Genomic DNA, 18,040 nt, shown 5'->3' on the forward strand with positions numbered 1-18,040 from the left:
TGCTTGACTTGAGGCTTCTGCGGGCCCGACTGGTGCCGTTGCCGTACAAACTCTATATCAAAACCGGGGCTCTCCTGAAAACATGGGAAATATGAACTAGTAAAAAAGGTTTATATTACAATCTATAACAAACTATGTCTCTTGATAAGAGTTGAAGTTTTTCAGAGGCAAAACTTCATTCTCATGAATTTTGAACTTGGCATTTCACTGGTTCCTTGTCCAAAATAACATGACAATTGATTCAATCAAACCATATCGTACTCAAACATCATTTAAATTGTTGGTCAATACTTTATTAATATGTCGATTCATAATTAACATTTTAAACTTTTTTTGTAAGTGTCCGCTACAATGCAATCCCCAGCCATGGAAAGGCCGCGTCCCCCTACATCACTGGACTGTAATACGGCCAGCCTTTCACCAGACAGCTGTCTTCTTTGCTGAGCAGTAGCTGTAACGTTGAGCGAACCAATATGGAATATGCAAACTGAACAGGCTATCTGGGACAACACTTTACACACATGCATTAAGTCCTGTTTTCCCATGCAACCTTACATTGTTGCCATTGCATGCATGAAAACTAACTCTAAAGCTTTTATCACACTGTTCTGGGAATGAGGCCGGGGTCCTTCTTATTGAGAACAAATGCATTCTATGGAATCATATTTATAAGCTTTATTAAATATATCACAACTTTATAAAAACTCAAGGCCTTATGAGGATGACAGAAATTCTCGGGGTGTTGTGTAACTGAGGTTCCTGTATGATAAGTTGGAAAGCATCGAGCTGAAGAAGAGTTTGAGTTATTGATCCTCAAGTAAAACAAGTCCTGCTGTAAACATGATATACACAATAAAAGACGCCATTTTATGTTTTGTTAAATCATATCATTCTTGTCAATTTCATCTTTAACATTCTTAATACACAGGTTACACTGTAAACCATTATTATTTGAGGGACATTATTTATGTTGATTTTAAGGGTTCACTGATCCACAAATTTATCACACACAAAAAAGTAACTGACACAAATTCATCATTTATTTTTCTGAACTGAGAAATCCACAAAATAAACTAATAGGTCCGTAAAAGTCTTTTTTGACCACGAAATTTCGGATGAATATATATATGAGTTTACACTTTACAAACAAGTAAAGAGGATATTTTATCTTAAGTAAATTCATACTTTTCTTTTCCACCTCATCTTTTTTGCATTCTTAATACATAGGGAATACATAAGCAGGTCTTTTCCTGGCGTATTTATGGGTATGTGAAACGGACCCATACGCAAAGCGTTTTTCTTTCCTTAACAAGGGCTGTTTGTAAAACATGCATGCCCCAAATATGGGCTGTCAGTTGTAGTGGCAGCCATGGTGTTAATACGTTTTTTGTCACTGTGACCTTGACCTTTGACCTAGTGACCTGAAAATCAATAGGGATCATCTGCCAGTCATGATCAATGTACCTATGAAGTTTCATGATCCTAGGAGTAAGCAGTCTTGAGTTATCATCCGGAAACCATTTTACTGTGTCCAAGTCACCATGACCTTGACCTTTAACCTAGTGAGCTGAAAGTCAATGTACCTATGAAGTTTCATGATCCTAGGCATAAGTGTTCTTGAGTTATCATCCAAAAACCATTTTACTATTTCGAGTCACTTTGACCTTGACCTTTGACCTAGCGACCTGAAATTCATTAGGGGTCATCTGCCAGTCATGATAAATATACCTATGAAGTTTCATGATTCTAGGCCTAATTATTCTTGAGTTAACATCAGGAAACCATTTTACTGTTTCAAGTCACTGAGACCTTGACCTTTCACCTAGTGACCTGAAAATTTAAAGGAGTCATCTGCCAGTCATGATCAATGTACCTATGAAGTTTCATAATCTTAGGTGTAAGCATGCTTGAGTGAACATCCGGAAACCATTTTACTATTTCGAGTCACTGTGACCTTGACCTTTGACCTAGTGACCTGAAAATCAATAGGGGTCATCTACCAGTCATGTTCATTGTTCCTATGAAGTTTCATGATCTTAGGCGTAAGCATTCTTGAGTTATCATCCGGAAATCATTTTACCATTTTGAGTCACTGTGACCTTGACCTTTGACCTCGTGACCTGAAAATCAATAGGGGTCATCTGCCAGTCATGATCAATGTACCTATGAAGTTTCATGATCCTAGGCCTTAGCGTTCTTTAGTAATCATCAGGACACTATCTGGTTGACGGACAGAAGGACCGACAGACTGACAGGCCGACATGTGCAAAACAATATACCCCCTCTTCTTCAAAAGGGGGGCATAATAAGTGCCTTATGATTAATATGTCTCAATTATATTTCAATAAGATCTAAAAAAAAGTATATTACTAGCATAATATGTTTTATTCTTTTAATTTTAAGTATTAGAAATAGTTATATTAAATTTATTTTTCTGAAATCAATGGACTTTTCGCACGAAAAAAATAAAAATCCCAAAATTGCATTTTTTCCCAAATTGGCCATGAAAAGGCCTGATAATTAAAACGTCTTTGTTACCTTAAGTGTATTCAGGTCATCCTTGTCCACCACATCCTCAGCATCCTTGTCCTGACTGGAGCAGCAAAATAGCTTGATGTTTTTCTTGTATGTATATTTAGGACTCACACAAATTGATATAAATGTAATGAAACTCAATAACAGATGTTCAACAGCATAAAATATGGCAAATTAATAAATCTCACGTGAAGTGTTACCTTTCTGTAAACATTGCGTAAAATATCAATATATGCTCCTCCAAAGATTACTTAAACAATATTTTATTTAAAAAATATTCATCCATATACATTTCTTACATGGCATGGTGTTTATAGAAATGAAAGTCTAAAAATAGCCTCAGTTGCTATGTTCATGTGCATATATGTACAAATATGAAATTTTCAGTTGAAATGCTTTGTTTTTTCATGCACAGTTTACAAGATCTAAATTTTAGGACCATAATGACACAAATGTTATGACAACATAACATAATATGCATTAGATCTAATGTTCTCACAAAAACCCTCACATTGTATAATCAGATAACAATATGTGCACATAAATTATTTGTATCTTTAACTACACACACAATGTTGTATTGTAACATCACACACTACTATGTTCGTATGCTAAACAATTAACACATTGTCATTAAAATACTAATCACTAATTACAACAACTCATACATACATGTACACACTATTCCACTCTGAACACCAGGATGGTGTCGTTCCCGTACAACCCCTGTCCCACAATGATGGATGATGTGGTGCTGCTGTAGCAGACTGACCATGGGTTCCTCACTCCATGCTCCTTAGTAGCCAGCGTAGTCAGCTTACTCTCTCCCTCCCAGCCCACCTGTTGTACAGTGTAGGACCAGCATTCACAGACCAGCACCTGGCCTGCAGGGGTCACATGTAGACCACGTGGATACACTAGTGCTGGGTCTGTGTATGTAGCCAGGAGTGTGCCATCCCTGGCCAGGGTGAGAAGCTTGTGCTGGTCCCAGCTGGTGATGTACAGCCTGTCTCCTGTGGGACTCACAGCACACCTGTTTACTGCAAAACAGAGTAACATCAAGATATTGAATTACTGTAAATATTAAATAATCTTATTAAACATACTGCAGTGATATTGTATTACATATGTGTTGGTTGTTATAAATAGACAATAAACATATGTTAACATATGCATACATTTGAATTATTTAATAGTTATGTGTGGCAATAAATGTCAGTGTTATTGTGTAAAAGTGATATGTTGAAATGCGACTGGTGAGGTAGAAATGAAGTGTTATATACACTTACACAGATGAAATCATTACAAAGATGAAAATAATTACACAGTTCAATCAACATGTGTATATGATTGTTACTTTTTGCTGCAAAAATATATTTCCTACACATGTACGAATATGATAACAATGTACTGACATATAAGAAAATTGACACAAGACATAATTTTTTATTATTATTGTGCAGTGGTACGACTGTAATTGTGTCTGAAAAGTGCTTATAACTAGAAAAATAATTTGGCAAACAACAAATACTGACACTTTTCTATCTAGTAGTGTTGCTTAACAATATAAAAAAAGACAGTTTCTAAAAATTGTTAATTACATTTACATGTACGTACATTTTTTGTAACACTTCTTAAGATCCAAATTCAAAAATTTAAAGAGCATCTTTTTTATACCATGTTATGAGATTTGTTCATGTATTAAAGATATTGTACATGTAAAGTATTTGTACAACATAATGAAGACCAGGTCAGAAAGTGTCTCTTTCCCAGGAACTCAGTTTCTATTTATAGACATGCCATGTAGTGACAATTAAAATGCTTCATAACTCATGTTTATAAATCAATAATACTGAAAATCTGTCTGGCTATAGCAACAATCAATAAACATATACATTATACACATTTACACTTTCTCAGTTATACATATGATATCAGGATGAGTCCTCTATGATTCTTACCTGTATCAGGACCTGACACATCCCCATACAGTATGCAGACCAGATTCCCACTCAGTGAGTACTTGTACAGTGCTTTACGTGAAGTGATGAACAGGTCCATTTGGTGGTGGGCGATACCTTTACAATCATGTTCTAACTGAACCTTCCTCGCTGGCACCAGCTGGGTTTTGTTTACTGTGATAAACTGGATCCCATGACCCACAGACACTGCAACCTCACTGGGTGTGATAACACACATGTCCCATGGCCCAGAAGTCACACCACAGTGACTCACCACCTGAAACTGCTGGTTCAGAAGCTTGACTTTCTGATTACCGCTGTCTGCAACCAGGACCTGTCCATCTGGGAGGACACAGATGGCTTCGATTAAGCATGTGTATGAATCACTCGGTATGAACACATTGTGCTCAGACTTTCCCTTGACAGTGAACACCTTGGCAGGATTCCCCTGCACTGATATCGTTGACGGTGATTTTAACCACTCAGGGATGGGTCTGAAAGGATAAAATGAACATACAAGTCACACAAGTTAAAACATTTGAAAATTGAATATGAAGTTTTGATCATTGTTATTAATAGAGAAACAGAATAGTGTTTTAGGAATAAACTGCTTAACATATCTGTTAGTGTTTTAACAAATAATTGTACTCAATTTACCTTAATATACATAGCATTGTAAAAATTAAACAAAAAATGTTATGTAGTGTTATACTTTAAATACTAAACCATTTATACTCAATGAAACAGTGTTATACAGCTTATATTTCACAAACCAGGCCATCAGGTACAAACAAATAGGGTCAATACCTTTGCTACAATGATGTAACAAGCGACTCTTAACAAATAACATGTTTGTGTAGACATTATATGAAGTAAGCAGATGTCTACACAGTTACAAACCTTACTTTTCCATACTCTACCCTGTAAATATATTCTTTTATCATCCTAATATAAAATATGGTTTCAGGGACATTTTTTTTAGTTATTTAAATTATATAAGTAAATACAATGTTTTCACATCAGTTTTTTCCACATTGGCATGATTTAACCCTTTGCATGCTGGGAAATTTGTCGTCTGCTAAAATGTCGTCTGCAGAATTTCTAAAATTAGCATTTTCTTCGATTTTTTTCAAAGAATACTATCAGAATAGCAAACAGTTTGGATCCTGATGAGACGCCACGTTCTGTGGCGTCTCATCTGGATCCAAACTGTTTGCAAAGGCCTTTAAAATTCAGCTCCAGCGCTTTAAGGGTTAATAAAAAAAAACTTTGCTATAACAAATCAAAAATTGAAATTTTGGGCCTTTTTGTCTCAGCAAAAAAGAAATTATTTTGAGAATAAAGCCTAGGTATGTATAACCATTGTGACCACAGGGTTTTTTTTGGCCCGATTTTATAGCCGAAATTCGGCTATGTTCCCAATCCCAAAAAGTATACTTTTTTCCCAAAATGTGGCAAAAAATTTCCAATTGCATTTTTTTTTTTTTTTAGAAAGAAGTCTTATGTGTATTTTATCTCAATTTTAATTCAATTACATCTAACAAAGTATTATATGATTTTTTCTTTTAATTTGAATAATTTTAAAGAGTTAAATCAAATTTAGTATTTCCCTAATCAGTGGACTTTTCGTGTGGAAAAAAAGGCTAATGAATTTATTTTCCCAATTTCATGAAAATGCCGATAAAATTCCCATTTCCAAAGCCATGGGCTATCTTCCCAAAAAGTGGAAAAAAAAACCCTGGACCAGAGGAACTGGAATTTAACAAAATTTGTAAAAGCCTATATTTATACAATACATATATGTTACTCATCTGGTCTTTATGCCTTCACACATGATTTTTAAAAGTTATTTGTTATATAAGTACTTAATAAGCAAGTGACATACCCCAAGGTGTGACACCAGGTTTATGAATTTAACAAACTTTGTAGAATGCACATACCGTTGCTTTGTGGACTTAACGGAATGCAGGTCACCTGCTGGTTTCAAGTTTGCCCCAATGCTGGATGGAGTATATGGTTTCAGGCTCTTGTCTGAGGTAGGTCTGGATGAATGCAGGTCATCTGCTGGTTTCAAGCTTGCCCCAATGCTGGACGGAGTATATGGTTTCAGAATATTGTCTGATGTAGGTCTGGTGAAGATATGATATACATCTCTGGTATTGTTATCCTGTAAATTACAGTAATAAGAGTTCAACTGACAGTATGTTCTGTATTATAATTATATCTATATATCATTTAGCAATTAAGGTCTACCATGAACATGTCTAGGTATACAAGGCACTTGTTTAACAGCTATCATCATGGTTACCGGGAAACTTTCATTCCAGTAAAAGCCAAAGGGACTTAACTTGTCATGTGTGTAATTTGGATAGACGAATAGCAGGCGCCATGATCAGTGGCAGATAAAGTACCATGGAGACCCAAAGGCAATTAAAATTTTTGGGCCGCATCCAAGGCCCCTTCTCAAACTAGTGCCTACTAGAATGCCCATGCCACTTGTCAGCCTGGTGCCTACTAAAATGACAATGCCCCTTGTCAGCCTGGTGCCTACTAGAATGCCCGTGCCCCTTGACAGCCTGGTGCCTACTAGAATGACAGGCCCCTTGACAGCCTGGTACCTATTAGAATGACAGGCCCCTTGACAGCCTAGTGCCTACTAGAATGCCCAGGCCCCTTGACAGCCTGGTGCCTACTAGAATGCCTGTGCACCTTGACAACCTGGTGCCTATTAGAATGATAGGCCCCTTGACAGCCTGGTGCCTATTAGAATGCCCGTGCCCCTTGACAACCTGGTGCCTACTAGAATGTACATGCCCCTTGACAGCCTGATGCCTACTTAAATGCCCATGCCCCTTATCAGCCTGGTGCCTACTAGAATGCCCGTGCCCCTTGACAGCCTGGTGCCTACTAGAATGACAGGCCCCTTGACAGCCTGGTGCCTATTAGAATGACAGGCCCCTTGACAGCCTATTGCCTACTAGAATGCCCAGGCCCCTTGACAGCCTGGTGCCTACTAGAATGCCCGTGCCCCTTGACAACCTGGTGCCTATTAGAATGATAGGCCCCTTGACAGCCTGCAGTGATTTTTTTTGCTCAAATTTTCAGCCGAATTTCGGCTGCTTCCCAATCGCAAAAATACACGGTTTTTCCCAAAATTCTGACCAAAATTTCCCAAAAAAAGCCCAACTTAAAAAAAAAAAAAAAATTTTTTTTTTTTTTTTTTTTTTTTTTTTAGAAAGAAGTCTCATATATCTTAATTATGATTTCTTAAATCTAGGTCTCAACTTTATTTTTTAAACATCTTACAAAATATATAACTTGAATTTAGTCATTTTTGTCCATAAATCATTCCCAAACTTGCCACTTTTATTGATTAAAAAAACAAACTAATTTGACCAGACTCCTTTTCTAGAAAACTCCCTGAACATGCACTTAAACACAATATCACTTCTGTTACTTATAATCCTATTTATAATGCTTAATTTTTCCCAATTTCATGGTTTATCGCGCTATTTTTCCCAATTTCACGGTTTATCGCGCTAATTTTCCCAATTCAAAAGGCACAGGCTGTAACAAATTAAAGCAAAAAAAATCACTGGCCTGGTGCCTATTAGAATGCCCTTGCCCCTTGACAACCTGGTGCCTTCTAGAATGTACATGCCCCTTGACAGCCTGGTGCCTACTAGAATGCCCATGCCCCTTGACAGCCTGTTGCCTACTAGAATGCCCGTGCCCCTTGACAGCCTGTTACCTACTAGAATGCCCGTGCCCCTTGACAGCCTGGTGCCTACTAGAATGCCCATGCCCCTTGACAGCCTGTTGCCTACTAGAATGCCCGTGCCCCTTGACAGCCTGGTGCCTATTAGAATGTTCATGCCCCTTGTCAGCCTGTTGCCTACTAGAATGTCCATGCCCCTTGACAGCCTGGTGCCTACTAGAATGCCCGTGCCCCTTGACAGCCTGTTGCCTACTAGAATGTTCATGCCCCTTGTCAGCCTATTGCCTACTAGAAAGCCCATGCCCCTTGTCAGCCTGTTGCCTACTAGAATGTTCATGCCCCTTGACAGCCTGGTGCCTATTAGAATGCCCTTGCCCCTTGACAACCTGGTGCCTTCTAGAATGTACATGCCCCTTGACAACCTGGTGCCTACTAGAATGCCCATGCCCCTTGACAGCCTGGTGCCTATTAGAATGCCCGAGCCCCTTGACAACCTGGTGCCTATTAGAATGCATGTGCACCTTGACAACCTGGTGCCTATTAGAATGCATGTGCACCTTGACAACCTGGTGCCTATTAGAATGCATGTGCACCTTGACAACCTGGTGCCTATTAGAATGCCCATGCCCCTTGTCAGCCTGTTGCCTACTAGAATGACAGGCCCCTTGACAACCTGGTGCCTACTAGAATGACAGGCCCCTTGTCAGCCTGTTGCCTATTAGAATGCCCATGCTCCTTGTCAGCCTGGTGCCTACTAGAATGCCCATGCCCCTTGTCAGCCTGGTGCCTACTAGAATGCCCATGCCCCTTGTCAGCCTGGTGCCTACTAGAATGCCCATGCCCCTTGTCAGCCTGGTGCCTACTAGAATGCCCATGCCCCTTGTCAGCCTGGTGCCTATTAGAATGTCCATGCCCCTTGACAGCCTGGTGCCTACTAGAATGTCCATGCCCCTTGTCAGCCTGGTGCCTACTAGAATGTCCATGCCCCTTGTCAGCCTGGTGCCTACTAGAATGCCCATGCCCCTTGTCAGCCTGGTGCCTACTAGAATGTCCATGGCACTTGACAGCCTGGTACCTTCTAGAATGTCCATGGCACTTGACAGCCTGGTGCCTACTAGAATGTCCATGCCCCTTGTCAGCCTGGTGCCTACTAGAATGTACATGTCCCTTGACAACCTGGTACATACCAGAATGTCCATGGCACTTATCAGTCTGGTGCCTACTAGAATGCATATGCCACTTGACAGCCTGGTGCCCACTAGAACGCCAGTGCCCAGTCAATATTTTCGAAAATGGCTCAAATGGCGCGGGCCCTGTTGCACCCCTTTGATGTAATAGTGTAGTTCAAAATGGCTGCCACAAAGCGAATAACAGCGATTAAGTTGACAATTTGCACAGGAAAAATTTTGTTCTGCTCTAAACTCGTATATTATACGCACCCCCTACTTGAAGAAAACATTGGCAGATAAAAAAGTGCGTATAATATTCGTAAATTTATGGTACAATCTTTTAGTTAAGCCTACCAGTGGCAAGGTTTGCAAGAAATAAAATATGTCCTTTAATAGGTATAAAATATCATTATAATACTGTAATACAACATAATAATTATCATGTTAGAAATTTACAGAGACAATCAATGGAGAATGTATATTCACGATGTCATACAGGGGCAAAATTAGTTGTACGACCCATAGGCAGTTTCCTTATCTGTCAAATGGCTCATCCGGGACTGGGTCCATTCTTAAACTTGTTTATTGAATTGTATTTATATTTCTAAGAACACAGTAAAATGTCTGTATATGTATATTTGTTTTTTATTTACAATTAAGTAATCTTTGTTTGCATTTTAAAGCACACCACTTTCGATAAATAATGTCCTTTTGTTTTGTGAAAGTGTTTATTTTAATATTTTCTATTTTTGGCACAAAATATTGAGTGCCAATTATCCAAAAGTGAAACATCTTATACAACAATATTGATGTCAATCACCAGTGTCGTTTATTTCTCACCATTTAGGAGAAGGCCGGGTCCCTTTGGATTGGGAAATATTGCATCCTTTTGACAAAAAACGGGAAATTAATGTTGCTGTTTTTATGCTTTAAATACATTCCAACAATGTTATTTGAAATGTATTATAATAATCTATAGTAAACACACACCATCATTTTAATTAAAACAACTGCATTCAAAATTCAGATGCCTTGACCTGAATGATGCATTGAATTATTTGTGTTGGCAGCGTAGTGAAATAAGATCTTTTCAAACAGCTCTACAGTCAAGTAAGCTCTTTAGCATTGCATTTAGAGTGGCTGGTTTCAATGCGGGAGACCCTGGTTCAATGCCCCATTGGTGCTGAGATTTTTTTCTTTTAAGCAGGCAAGCGTGTTGTGATGACTTTGTATTCATTGAAACAAATTAAAAAGAAGCGCTGCATTTGATTGATAACTGCTTTTATTTATATAGGATTTGAAATGTAAACATTTCATCAATGTATAAATCTAAATTTAACAAGAGCTGTGTTTGTGAAACACAATGCCCCATACTGCGCTTTGAAGCCATATATATGACCTTTGACCTTGAAAGATGACCTTGACCTTTCACCAATCAAAATGTGCAGCTCCATGAGATACATATGCATGCCAAATATCAAGTTGCTATCATCAATATTGCCAAAAGTTATGACCAAGGTTGAAGTTTTGGAATTTGGGACAGAATGACAGACAGACAGGCAAAAAACAATATACCCCCCATCATTCGATCCGGAGGCATAAAAACAAATGAAAGTAGAGAAATGCATAAAAAGTAATCTCTATGTACAGTACACTCCACGCGTTTTCCCCAATTTCCCTCCATACGCCGTGTGCATTAACGCCGAGGGCGATTAAGAAAAGTTTGCGATACGCGGCGTTTGCAAGATTTTGGACGCCGCATTGAACGATCGGCAAAATTGATAAGCCGACGCGGTGGCCCTCCGCATTGGCAACACGGGAAAACTCCGTGTTTTACGATATAACGATCAATTTAACTTTGTTTGACTTCCTGATTTTCAAATAAAATTACATTTATTACAAGTACATACATTTATTTATTTAAATATATATATATATATATATATATATATATATATATATATATATATATATATATATATATATATATATATATATAATATACCATTAAATAAACAACACCTAAGATAGATCGATCCCCACGTGGTTGTAGAAGTAGTTGTAAGAAAACTCGTTGATTTATGACAAACAAAACATTGTCTTTAAACTTATACTTACCAATTAATATAATCAGTTTGCAACATTGTTTTTATTTTGATAATTTAATCCAAAGTGTTCATGTAAGCAGGTGTTTTTTCTATACTGAACATGTAAACAAATGACCAAGGACCCTAAAAGTCTCGCACATCCGTATGAATTGACAGTTTGACGTTATCAAAGGAAAGCCGCTTCCTGTCTGAAGGCATAACTTACTCAAGTAACCACGTTCAAAGAATGCATTTTAATTGTTGGAACAAAGTCGATTCTCTGCTCACTAATGCATTTATTTTCTCTTTGTAGGTAGGTTATTCCATTGATTGCTAGAAGAAGGTGGTAACTATTGAGTTGATAGTTGTATTAAATATTCACAGTTGTATTCTAATTGCGTCGACATTCAAAACAATGTTTACCAGTAATTATGGACCAAATCGGCAGAGTGACATTCACACATGTTAATCCCTTTTGTCAAAACACCGCAGACAGCAGTCTACACAATAGGTCAGTAGACAAGCTTTGCGTGTTTTCATAACATCAAACACTTAATCCAGTTCCGCCCAGATGTCTTCTTTAATCAGTTTACAGTACAATTACTGTTAAAATAATTACTCTACTAAAATACCGTAACGATAAAGATTCGGCGTGTTCAATTTTAAATTATTTTGTAGGAAATATCAACTTATTCGCAATATAATTTTGTTAAAATATACCTAAGAAACTTTTAACCAAAATCAACAGAATTAAGTATTCTCTGCTCTACAAAGTTTGTATCAAAAAATCAAACGCTTTGCAGGAGTATACCTAGACCTTGCACATTGCAGCATAATTTTCGTGCGCTTTTGTCGGGAAATATACATGATGACTGTATATTGGAAGAATTTGCAAACGTCGTGCTAACATTAAAAATCGTAGTTAGATAGACTAATATTGTAGACGTACCTGTGAATTAAAAAACATAATTTTTATACGCATTAATTTTCTATACAATTATCTTTATTTTTATACAGTATTTAAACAATATTTAATAACAATGTTTTTATTTTTTGGCATGTCCAGTAGTACACTGCTAACGCGGTGTTGTGCGGCGGTCGCTGATAAGAACGGAAATTGTCTGCATTTAGCGACTAGGCTAAAGTAATACACGCTGCGTGTATTAGCGAACTCGGCGGAACGCCACGTTTTACCTCGCTTTTAAACTCCGCGTAAACACTCGCTAGCACGAAAATAACCGCGGAGTGAGCGAGTTTTTTGGGGAAAACGTGTGGAGTGTACTGTACATGTACTAGTGGTGTTAAGGCAAGGTTTTAAATAAACCTGAATGCCTTGTATTGCCTCTATAAAAATCATTGCGCTGTAGAATAAAGTACAAGGAACCTTTACAAACATATACAATAGAACTTGCCTGAACTATAGTAATATACAACTCTTTATAGTAACATATATAACAAAACCTGCCCGAACTATAGTAATTCAAGGGCAAATAACTCTTGCACATCTTCACGTTATGGTGATTAATAAAGTTTTAATTTAATCGCTTGAAATTTTTCTAGGAGAAGTTAGGTCTTAAAAATGTATGTTGACAAGCCGACCGACTGACCAATATAATGACTCAAATACACCTCCTCTCTGAAGCTGTAAACTTGAAACCTTCACATACCTATATAACCGTGCAACATAATTCAAATAAGAAAGCGCATGTTTTCATAATTGCAATGCCTTATTACAACTTATTCATAATTGCAAAGCAGTATTACAGGTGTATGCATCAGCATATCTGTGTTTTTATCTTATTACAAGTACTTTTCCATGTGATAGATGTTCTGTTTTATTTTGTTATTACTAACTCTTGATTTGAGTTTAGAAAAAAAACATTAAAATTTAATTCTGGGTATAAAAACGCATACAATAAATTTATCCAAAAATATATATCAATGTAAGGACTGATTTGAATTTCAGTTTCCAAGCAGATACATGTATCATATTACCAGTTTGATCAGTGCTTTACCACTCTCTTGAACGCAATCAAGGTTAGCATGATCTAAATCCTAAAGTGAAACTTCTGTTTCAAGGACAAATTCTCTTTAAACTAGCCAAATTTTCCGGTCTTGTTTTACCGGTATGTCAATGTAGAAATTCATTCATATGAAAACATCTTCATATTACGTGAGTCGCATGTCATAGCAAGCACACTGCACCCCGCATACTGCCGGACATAAGGTGATCACAATATTTGGCTTGAGCTAAAATGTTTTGAAATTCCCACATACATAAAATACAAAACAATTAATGCATGTTAAACATATTTATGAAGAAAAGTTTAGGAGAACATCTCCACACAAGATTGTGTCTCAGTGCTCCAGCTAGGATTTGAAAATGGCAGGGGGGGGGGGGCTTTTTTGCATACATGCCATACGTCCCGATCTCGGCGGGACAGTCCCGCTTTTGGGCCCTTTGTCCCGCCGTCCCGCCATGAGACGATTTGTCCCGACATTCGTAAAAAACGATGTAAGGTGTATAGGTTCCCAATAAAATTCGCTATTCAAGCTCTGTTTCGCTAACACTTAACACCGCTAATCCCTTTATTGACCCCCAATTAACAATCCGAGTCTACTTATCGTGTGTACCAGTGTTGTTTATGACACCTTATCAGCGATTTATCGGCTTATTATTGATTTCATCAGGCATTCACACCATGGTGGTCTTCAAGATAGTGGTCGCTTATTGCTATCGATAGTTTTATTATAATAAAATAAATGTTGAAAATGTGTTTATTTTGTATTTGTTTGAAGCGGTTTAAAAAAAACAATTGTTTTGTAAAATTAACGCTACGTCATAAATGAGTCTTTTCCATTCAATGTTTAGTTCCAATATAGCGGGATATTCCGAATGTGCAATATACCAAAATCGCAACAAACAGTCCAATAAGTGATACCCATCCTGTCTAGTGTAATTGTTATAAAAACAACGAGGTGCTATGCATGACAGTTTGACCCTACTCCAATTAAGCTAAAAACAACGAGGTGCTATGCATGACAGTTTGACCCTACTCCAATTAAGCCGCGACAATTGACAAGTAACAAACTGCGCATGGACACATGCTTAAAAAACATCGCAACAAACAGTAAAAGAGTTACCCATCTTGTCTTGTGTTATTGTAATAAAAACAACGTGTTGTTATTCATGACAGTTTGACACTACCCCAATACAGCGCCTGACAATTCCCAATTCAGTTTAATCTGTGTATATAGGAAGAAAACAAAATACGGAAATGTGTACGGCCGCGCATTCCGTGTGTAACCGATGTAACTGTTCGGTAGATAGTGTACTGTAACCCGTACTTTCAGTCAACTGGATAGCCTCCCCTGCGTTAATGTTTGCCATTGAAATTAATATAATGAGTATTGTTGTCGTAATGTTCTAGATTTTGTACTCTTAAACAGATGAATATTATCTTCGTTGTTTGCTATTGTCTTATTTAATAAAACTGTTATTGTTATATTTTAGATTTCATGCTTCATATCAGATGTTTTATGTCTTGAATAAAAGTATCAAGAGTTTTTGTTAGTACTATACTGACTATAGTAAAGGTGGAATGATAGATCGTTTTAGGTGTCCTGCTTTTTGGGCAAATGTCCCGACAATTTTTTATGGAATGTCCCGCTTTGGACCTAAAAAATTATGGCATGTATGCTTTTTTGTCAAAAGGTCGCTTTGAACGCGCAGCATTTTGTCAAAAGGGCACTTTCGAGCGCGTGGTCGTTTCAGGAATGCTTCCTGTTGCATGTTAATTTATATGTAATTAGTAATTGTTAAAATATGTTATTCCCATTATTATTAAAACATTATTAAACCATTCAAATACAATGTCTACAATAAGGAATGAATTAAATACAATGTAATAAGAGATTTATTAATTATCATATATAAAAAAAATGCAAAAAAATAAAAAAACTTTTTGTTAAGGGCAGGGGGGGGGGGGCCTTAGGAAGGGTAGGGCCAAGGTTCGGAGGGGCAGGGCGGAACGCCCTTCAATTAAGGCCTAGCTGGAGCACTGGTGTCTACAGACGTACAGACAGACAGACACACATGATGATAAAAATATACCCCCTTTAGATTGTAGAGGTGGAATAACACAATCATCACAGCAAACATTTTGTTTATCTATATCAGTACCTTTAATTTGTCCACTCTGTGAGGAATGGGCCTTGTACCAGGCACAGCATCGTCTAAGCCAGCCCTCCTACCAGGCACAGCATCGTCCAGGCCAGCCCTCCTACCAGGCACAGCATCGTCCAGGCCAGCCCTCCTACCAGGCCTATCATCAAATTAGTTCAGAGTTAGATTGATGCAATATGCACATACCATTTCTGAAAATATGTTAATGTATGTGACAAACAACTTGTATTTTTCTGCATTCAATTTGATGATATGAAAAATCGCTGTTTTTACAGATAATACATGCATGTTTTTACCTAAGTTAATATATTACACAGGAGAGTTACTTGAACTTGAAATATTGGGCCATAAAATTCCAACACATTCTGTTTTTAATAAAGTCACTTGTATGAATAGCAATAAGCAATGCTGATTGTTAAAATGCCCATTGCATGAATGCCTGTAAGATTCCCTTGTGTGCCCATTAGTCGCCGCTAAGGTGATAACAACATCACTGGTACAGGCTTTATTCTTGATAAAAGGGGCCATTAGGGACAAATAAGGAATAAGCGATGGTAAGCTTATTCAAACAGATTTTGAAAAGCTAGTTTAAGAGTAAAATTATAGAACATAGTGTTTAAACAAATGTCACAACAAATCGTCTCAAATGGAGACAGTGTTACAAACAGCCCAAAAGCAGGACTGTCCCGCTAAAAGGGACATACAGCATGTAAGGTTATAAGTGTCTTTGAGTGGTCCCCTTAGTGATTGCATTTGGTTCCCTTCGTGATTGCATTTGGTCCCCTTAGTGATTGCATTTTGTCCTCTTATTGATTTCATTTGGTCTCATCAGTGATTGCATTTTGTCCCCTCAGTGATTGCATTTGGATATTTGTTATCAAATTACTATCATTAACTATGGAAGGAGTTTCAATGGTAGGACTTGTACTTGTTGATGTTTGTTTATTTAATCACGCTTGCTTAAAAATATCTAAAGTTTTCGTTTGGACAGGTTTTTGCTAAGGAATCTTTTCACTTTATATTTCAAATTGTGTGAAATATTTGTTTTCCATTCAGTAGAATCACAAAACGCTTGAATCGCAAATATATAAGCAGCTGACTAACAACGGGAATATCGGGCGCACAAATAATGTTGACGTTATCCAAATCGAGGTACAGTATAGTCTAAAACCCGTACCAGACCGGATCGGATTGTTAAAAAGTAAAATTGCCGATGTAATTTGCATTTTTCTTCCCGATTGGGAATGTTTAGAAAATTTTGGGAAAAAAGTATACTTTATAATGCGATAAGGAATATAGCCTAATTTCGGCTATAAAATTCGGGAAAAGAAAAAACCTGTTGACAATATTCACGTGTCACGGTAAATATTCAAATGTCCTGCCTCATGCTCATAATTGTCTCCTTTTGGCCTACAAACAATTAATGACAATTATCTTTTGAACTTAAATTAAGAAAAAGTTGGCAGAAATCCAGGAAAAGTAGCAGTGTCTATAAAGGATGCAAGAGGTTACGAGAAACATTAACAGGTTAACCTTTTCCATAACAGGTTATTAACTGAAAAACCTTTAGTAGTAAAAATGTTTAAGTAAAAGTTAAACATTTCATAACGCTTGTTAATGTTTTCTATTGAAATGAAACTAATTTGAGATTGCTTGTGTTGATAACATATCAGTTTCTTAATAAAAATGAATTTTATCATTAATTTTAATAACTTTAAAAATGTATGCTTAATTTTGGATAAATTTTTATTGCGTAAAAGCATTTAAGTTAAAAGTTATTTTTTTTAACTAGTCCCCAGCGCAAATTAGTGCAAATTGGTAGTATGTCGCACGCAAACCGTATAAAATCATACAAATTATTCCATGAAAAAGCAATACAAAAAAATTCAGGTTAACCTTTTCCTGAAAATGTAACCCGTAGTAGTTTGGTAGTTTAATCGTCAAAAGATGCGTATAATGGCTATATTAGACTATGGTTAATGTTCAGTATTACTGTTTCCTCACGAATATCATAACTTACACTAAAATTTGCAAATCTGAAACAACTTTTTTCAATTTTGTCAATTTACCAAAACGTGAAAAGATCCTTTTAACAAGAGCGCCGCATGACGGAGCAATATACGCCCGATTCGTGTGCCATTGGAGATGATACACTGATGATTGATGTATTTGTTTTGGAAATAAGCAAAAAAAACAACAACAACTTATATAACTGATATATTCATATATATGCATTGATATCAATAAGTGTACACTTAGTCTCATTTGTTCTCTAAAACACAATATTTAAATCATAATTGTTTAAACCTACATAGGTATAGAATGGCAGTATTTCCTGTACTGATATTACTTATCTTGAAATTAGTTCCCTAAAAACTGAAATA

At 36.9% G+C, this 18,040-nt stretch overlaps 1 protein-coding gene across 1 annotated transcript in view; it reads right to left on the minus strand.

Moving 5' to 3' along the window:
* Nucleotides 1–385: 385 nt before the first annotated feature.
* The window catches only part of LOC127865445 (uncharacterized), a 45,950-nt gene continuing 28,295 nt past the window's right edge, over nt 386–18,040 (minus strand). The window contains exons 5-9 of the mRNA XM_052405334.1: nt 15,654–15,795; nt 6,437–6,663; nt 4,497–4,990; nt 3,322–3,464; nt 386–451 (exon numbers count right to left, since the gene is read on the minus strand). Of these exons, the coding sequence (XP_052261294.1) occupies nt 386–451; nt 3,322–3,464; nt 4,497–4,990; nt 6,437–6,663; nt 15,654–15,795 (1,072 nt within the window). The remainder of the gene's footprint in view (nt 452–3,321; nt 3,465–4,496; nt 4,991–6,436; nt 6,664–15,653; nt 15,796–18,040) is intronic.

This window comes from Dreissena polymorpha, chromosome 1, assembly GCF_020536995.1.
Source record: "Dreissena polymorpha isolate Duluth1 chromosome 1, UMN_Dpol_1.0, whole genome shotgun sequence".
Classification (NCBI taxonomy): Eukaryota; Metazoa; Mollusca; class Bivalvia; order Myida; family Dreissenidae; genus Dreissena; species Dreissena polymorpha.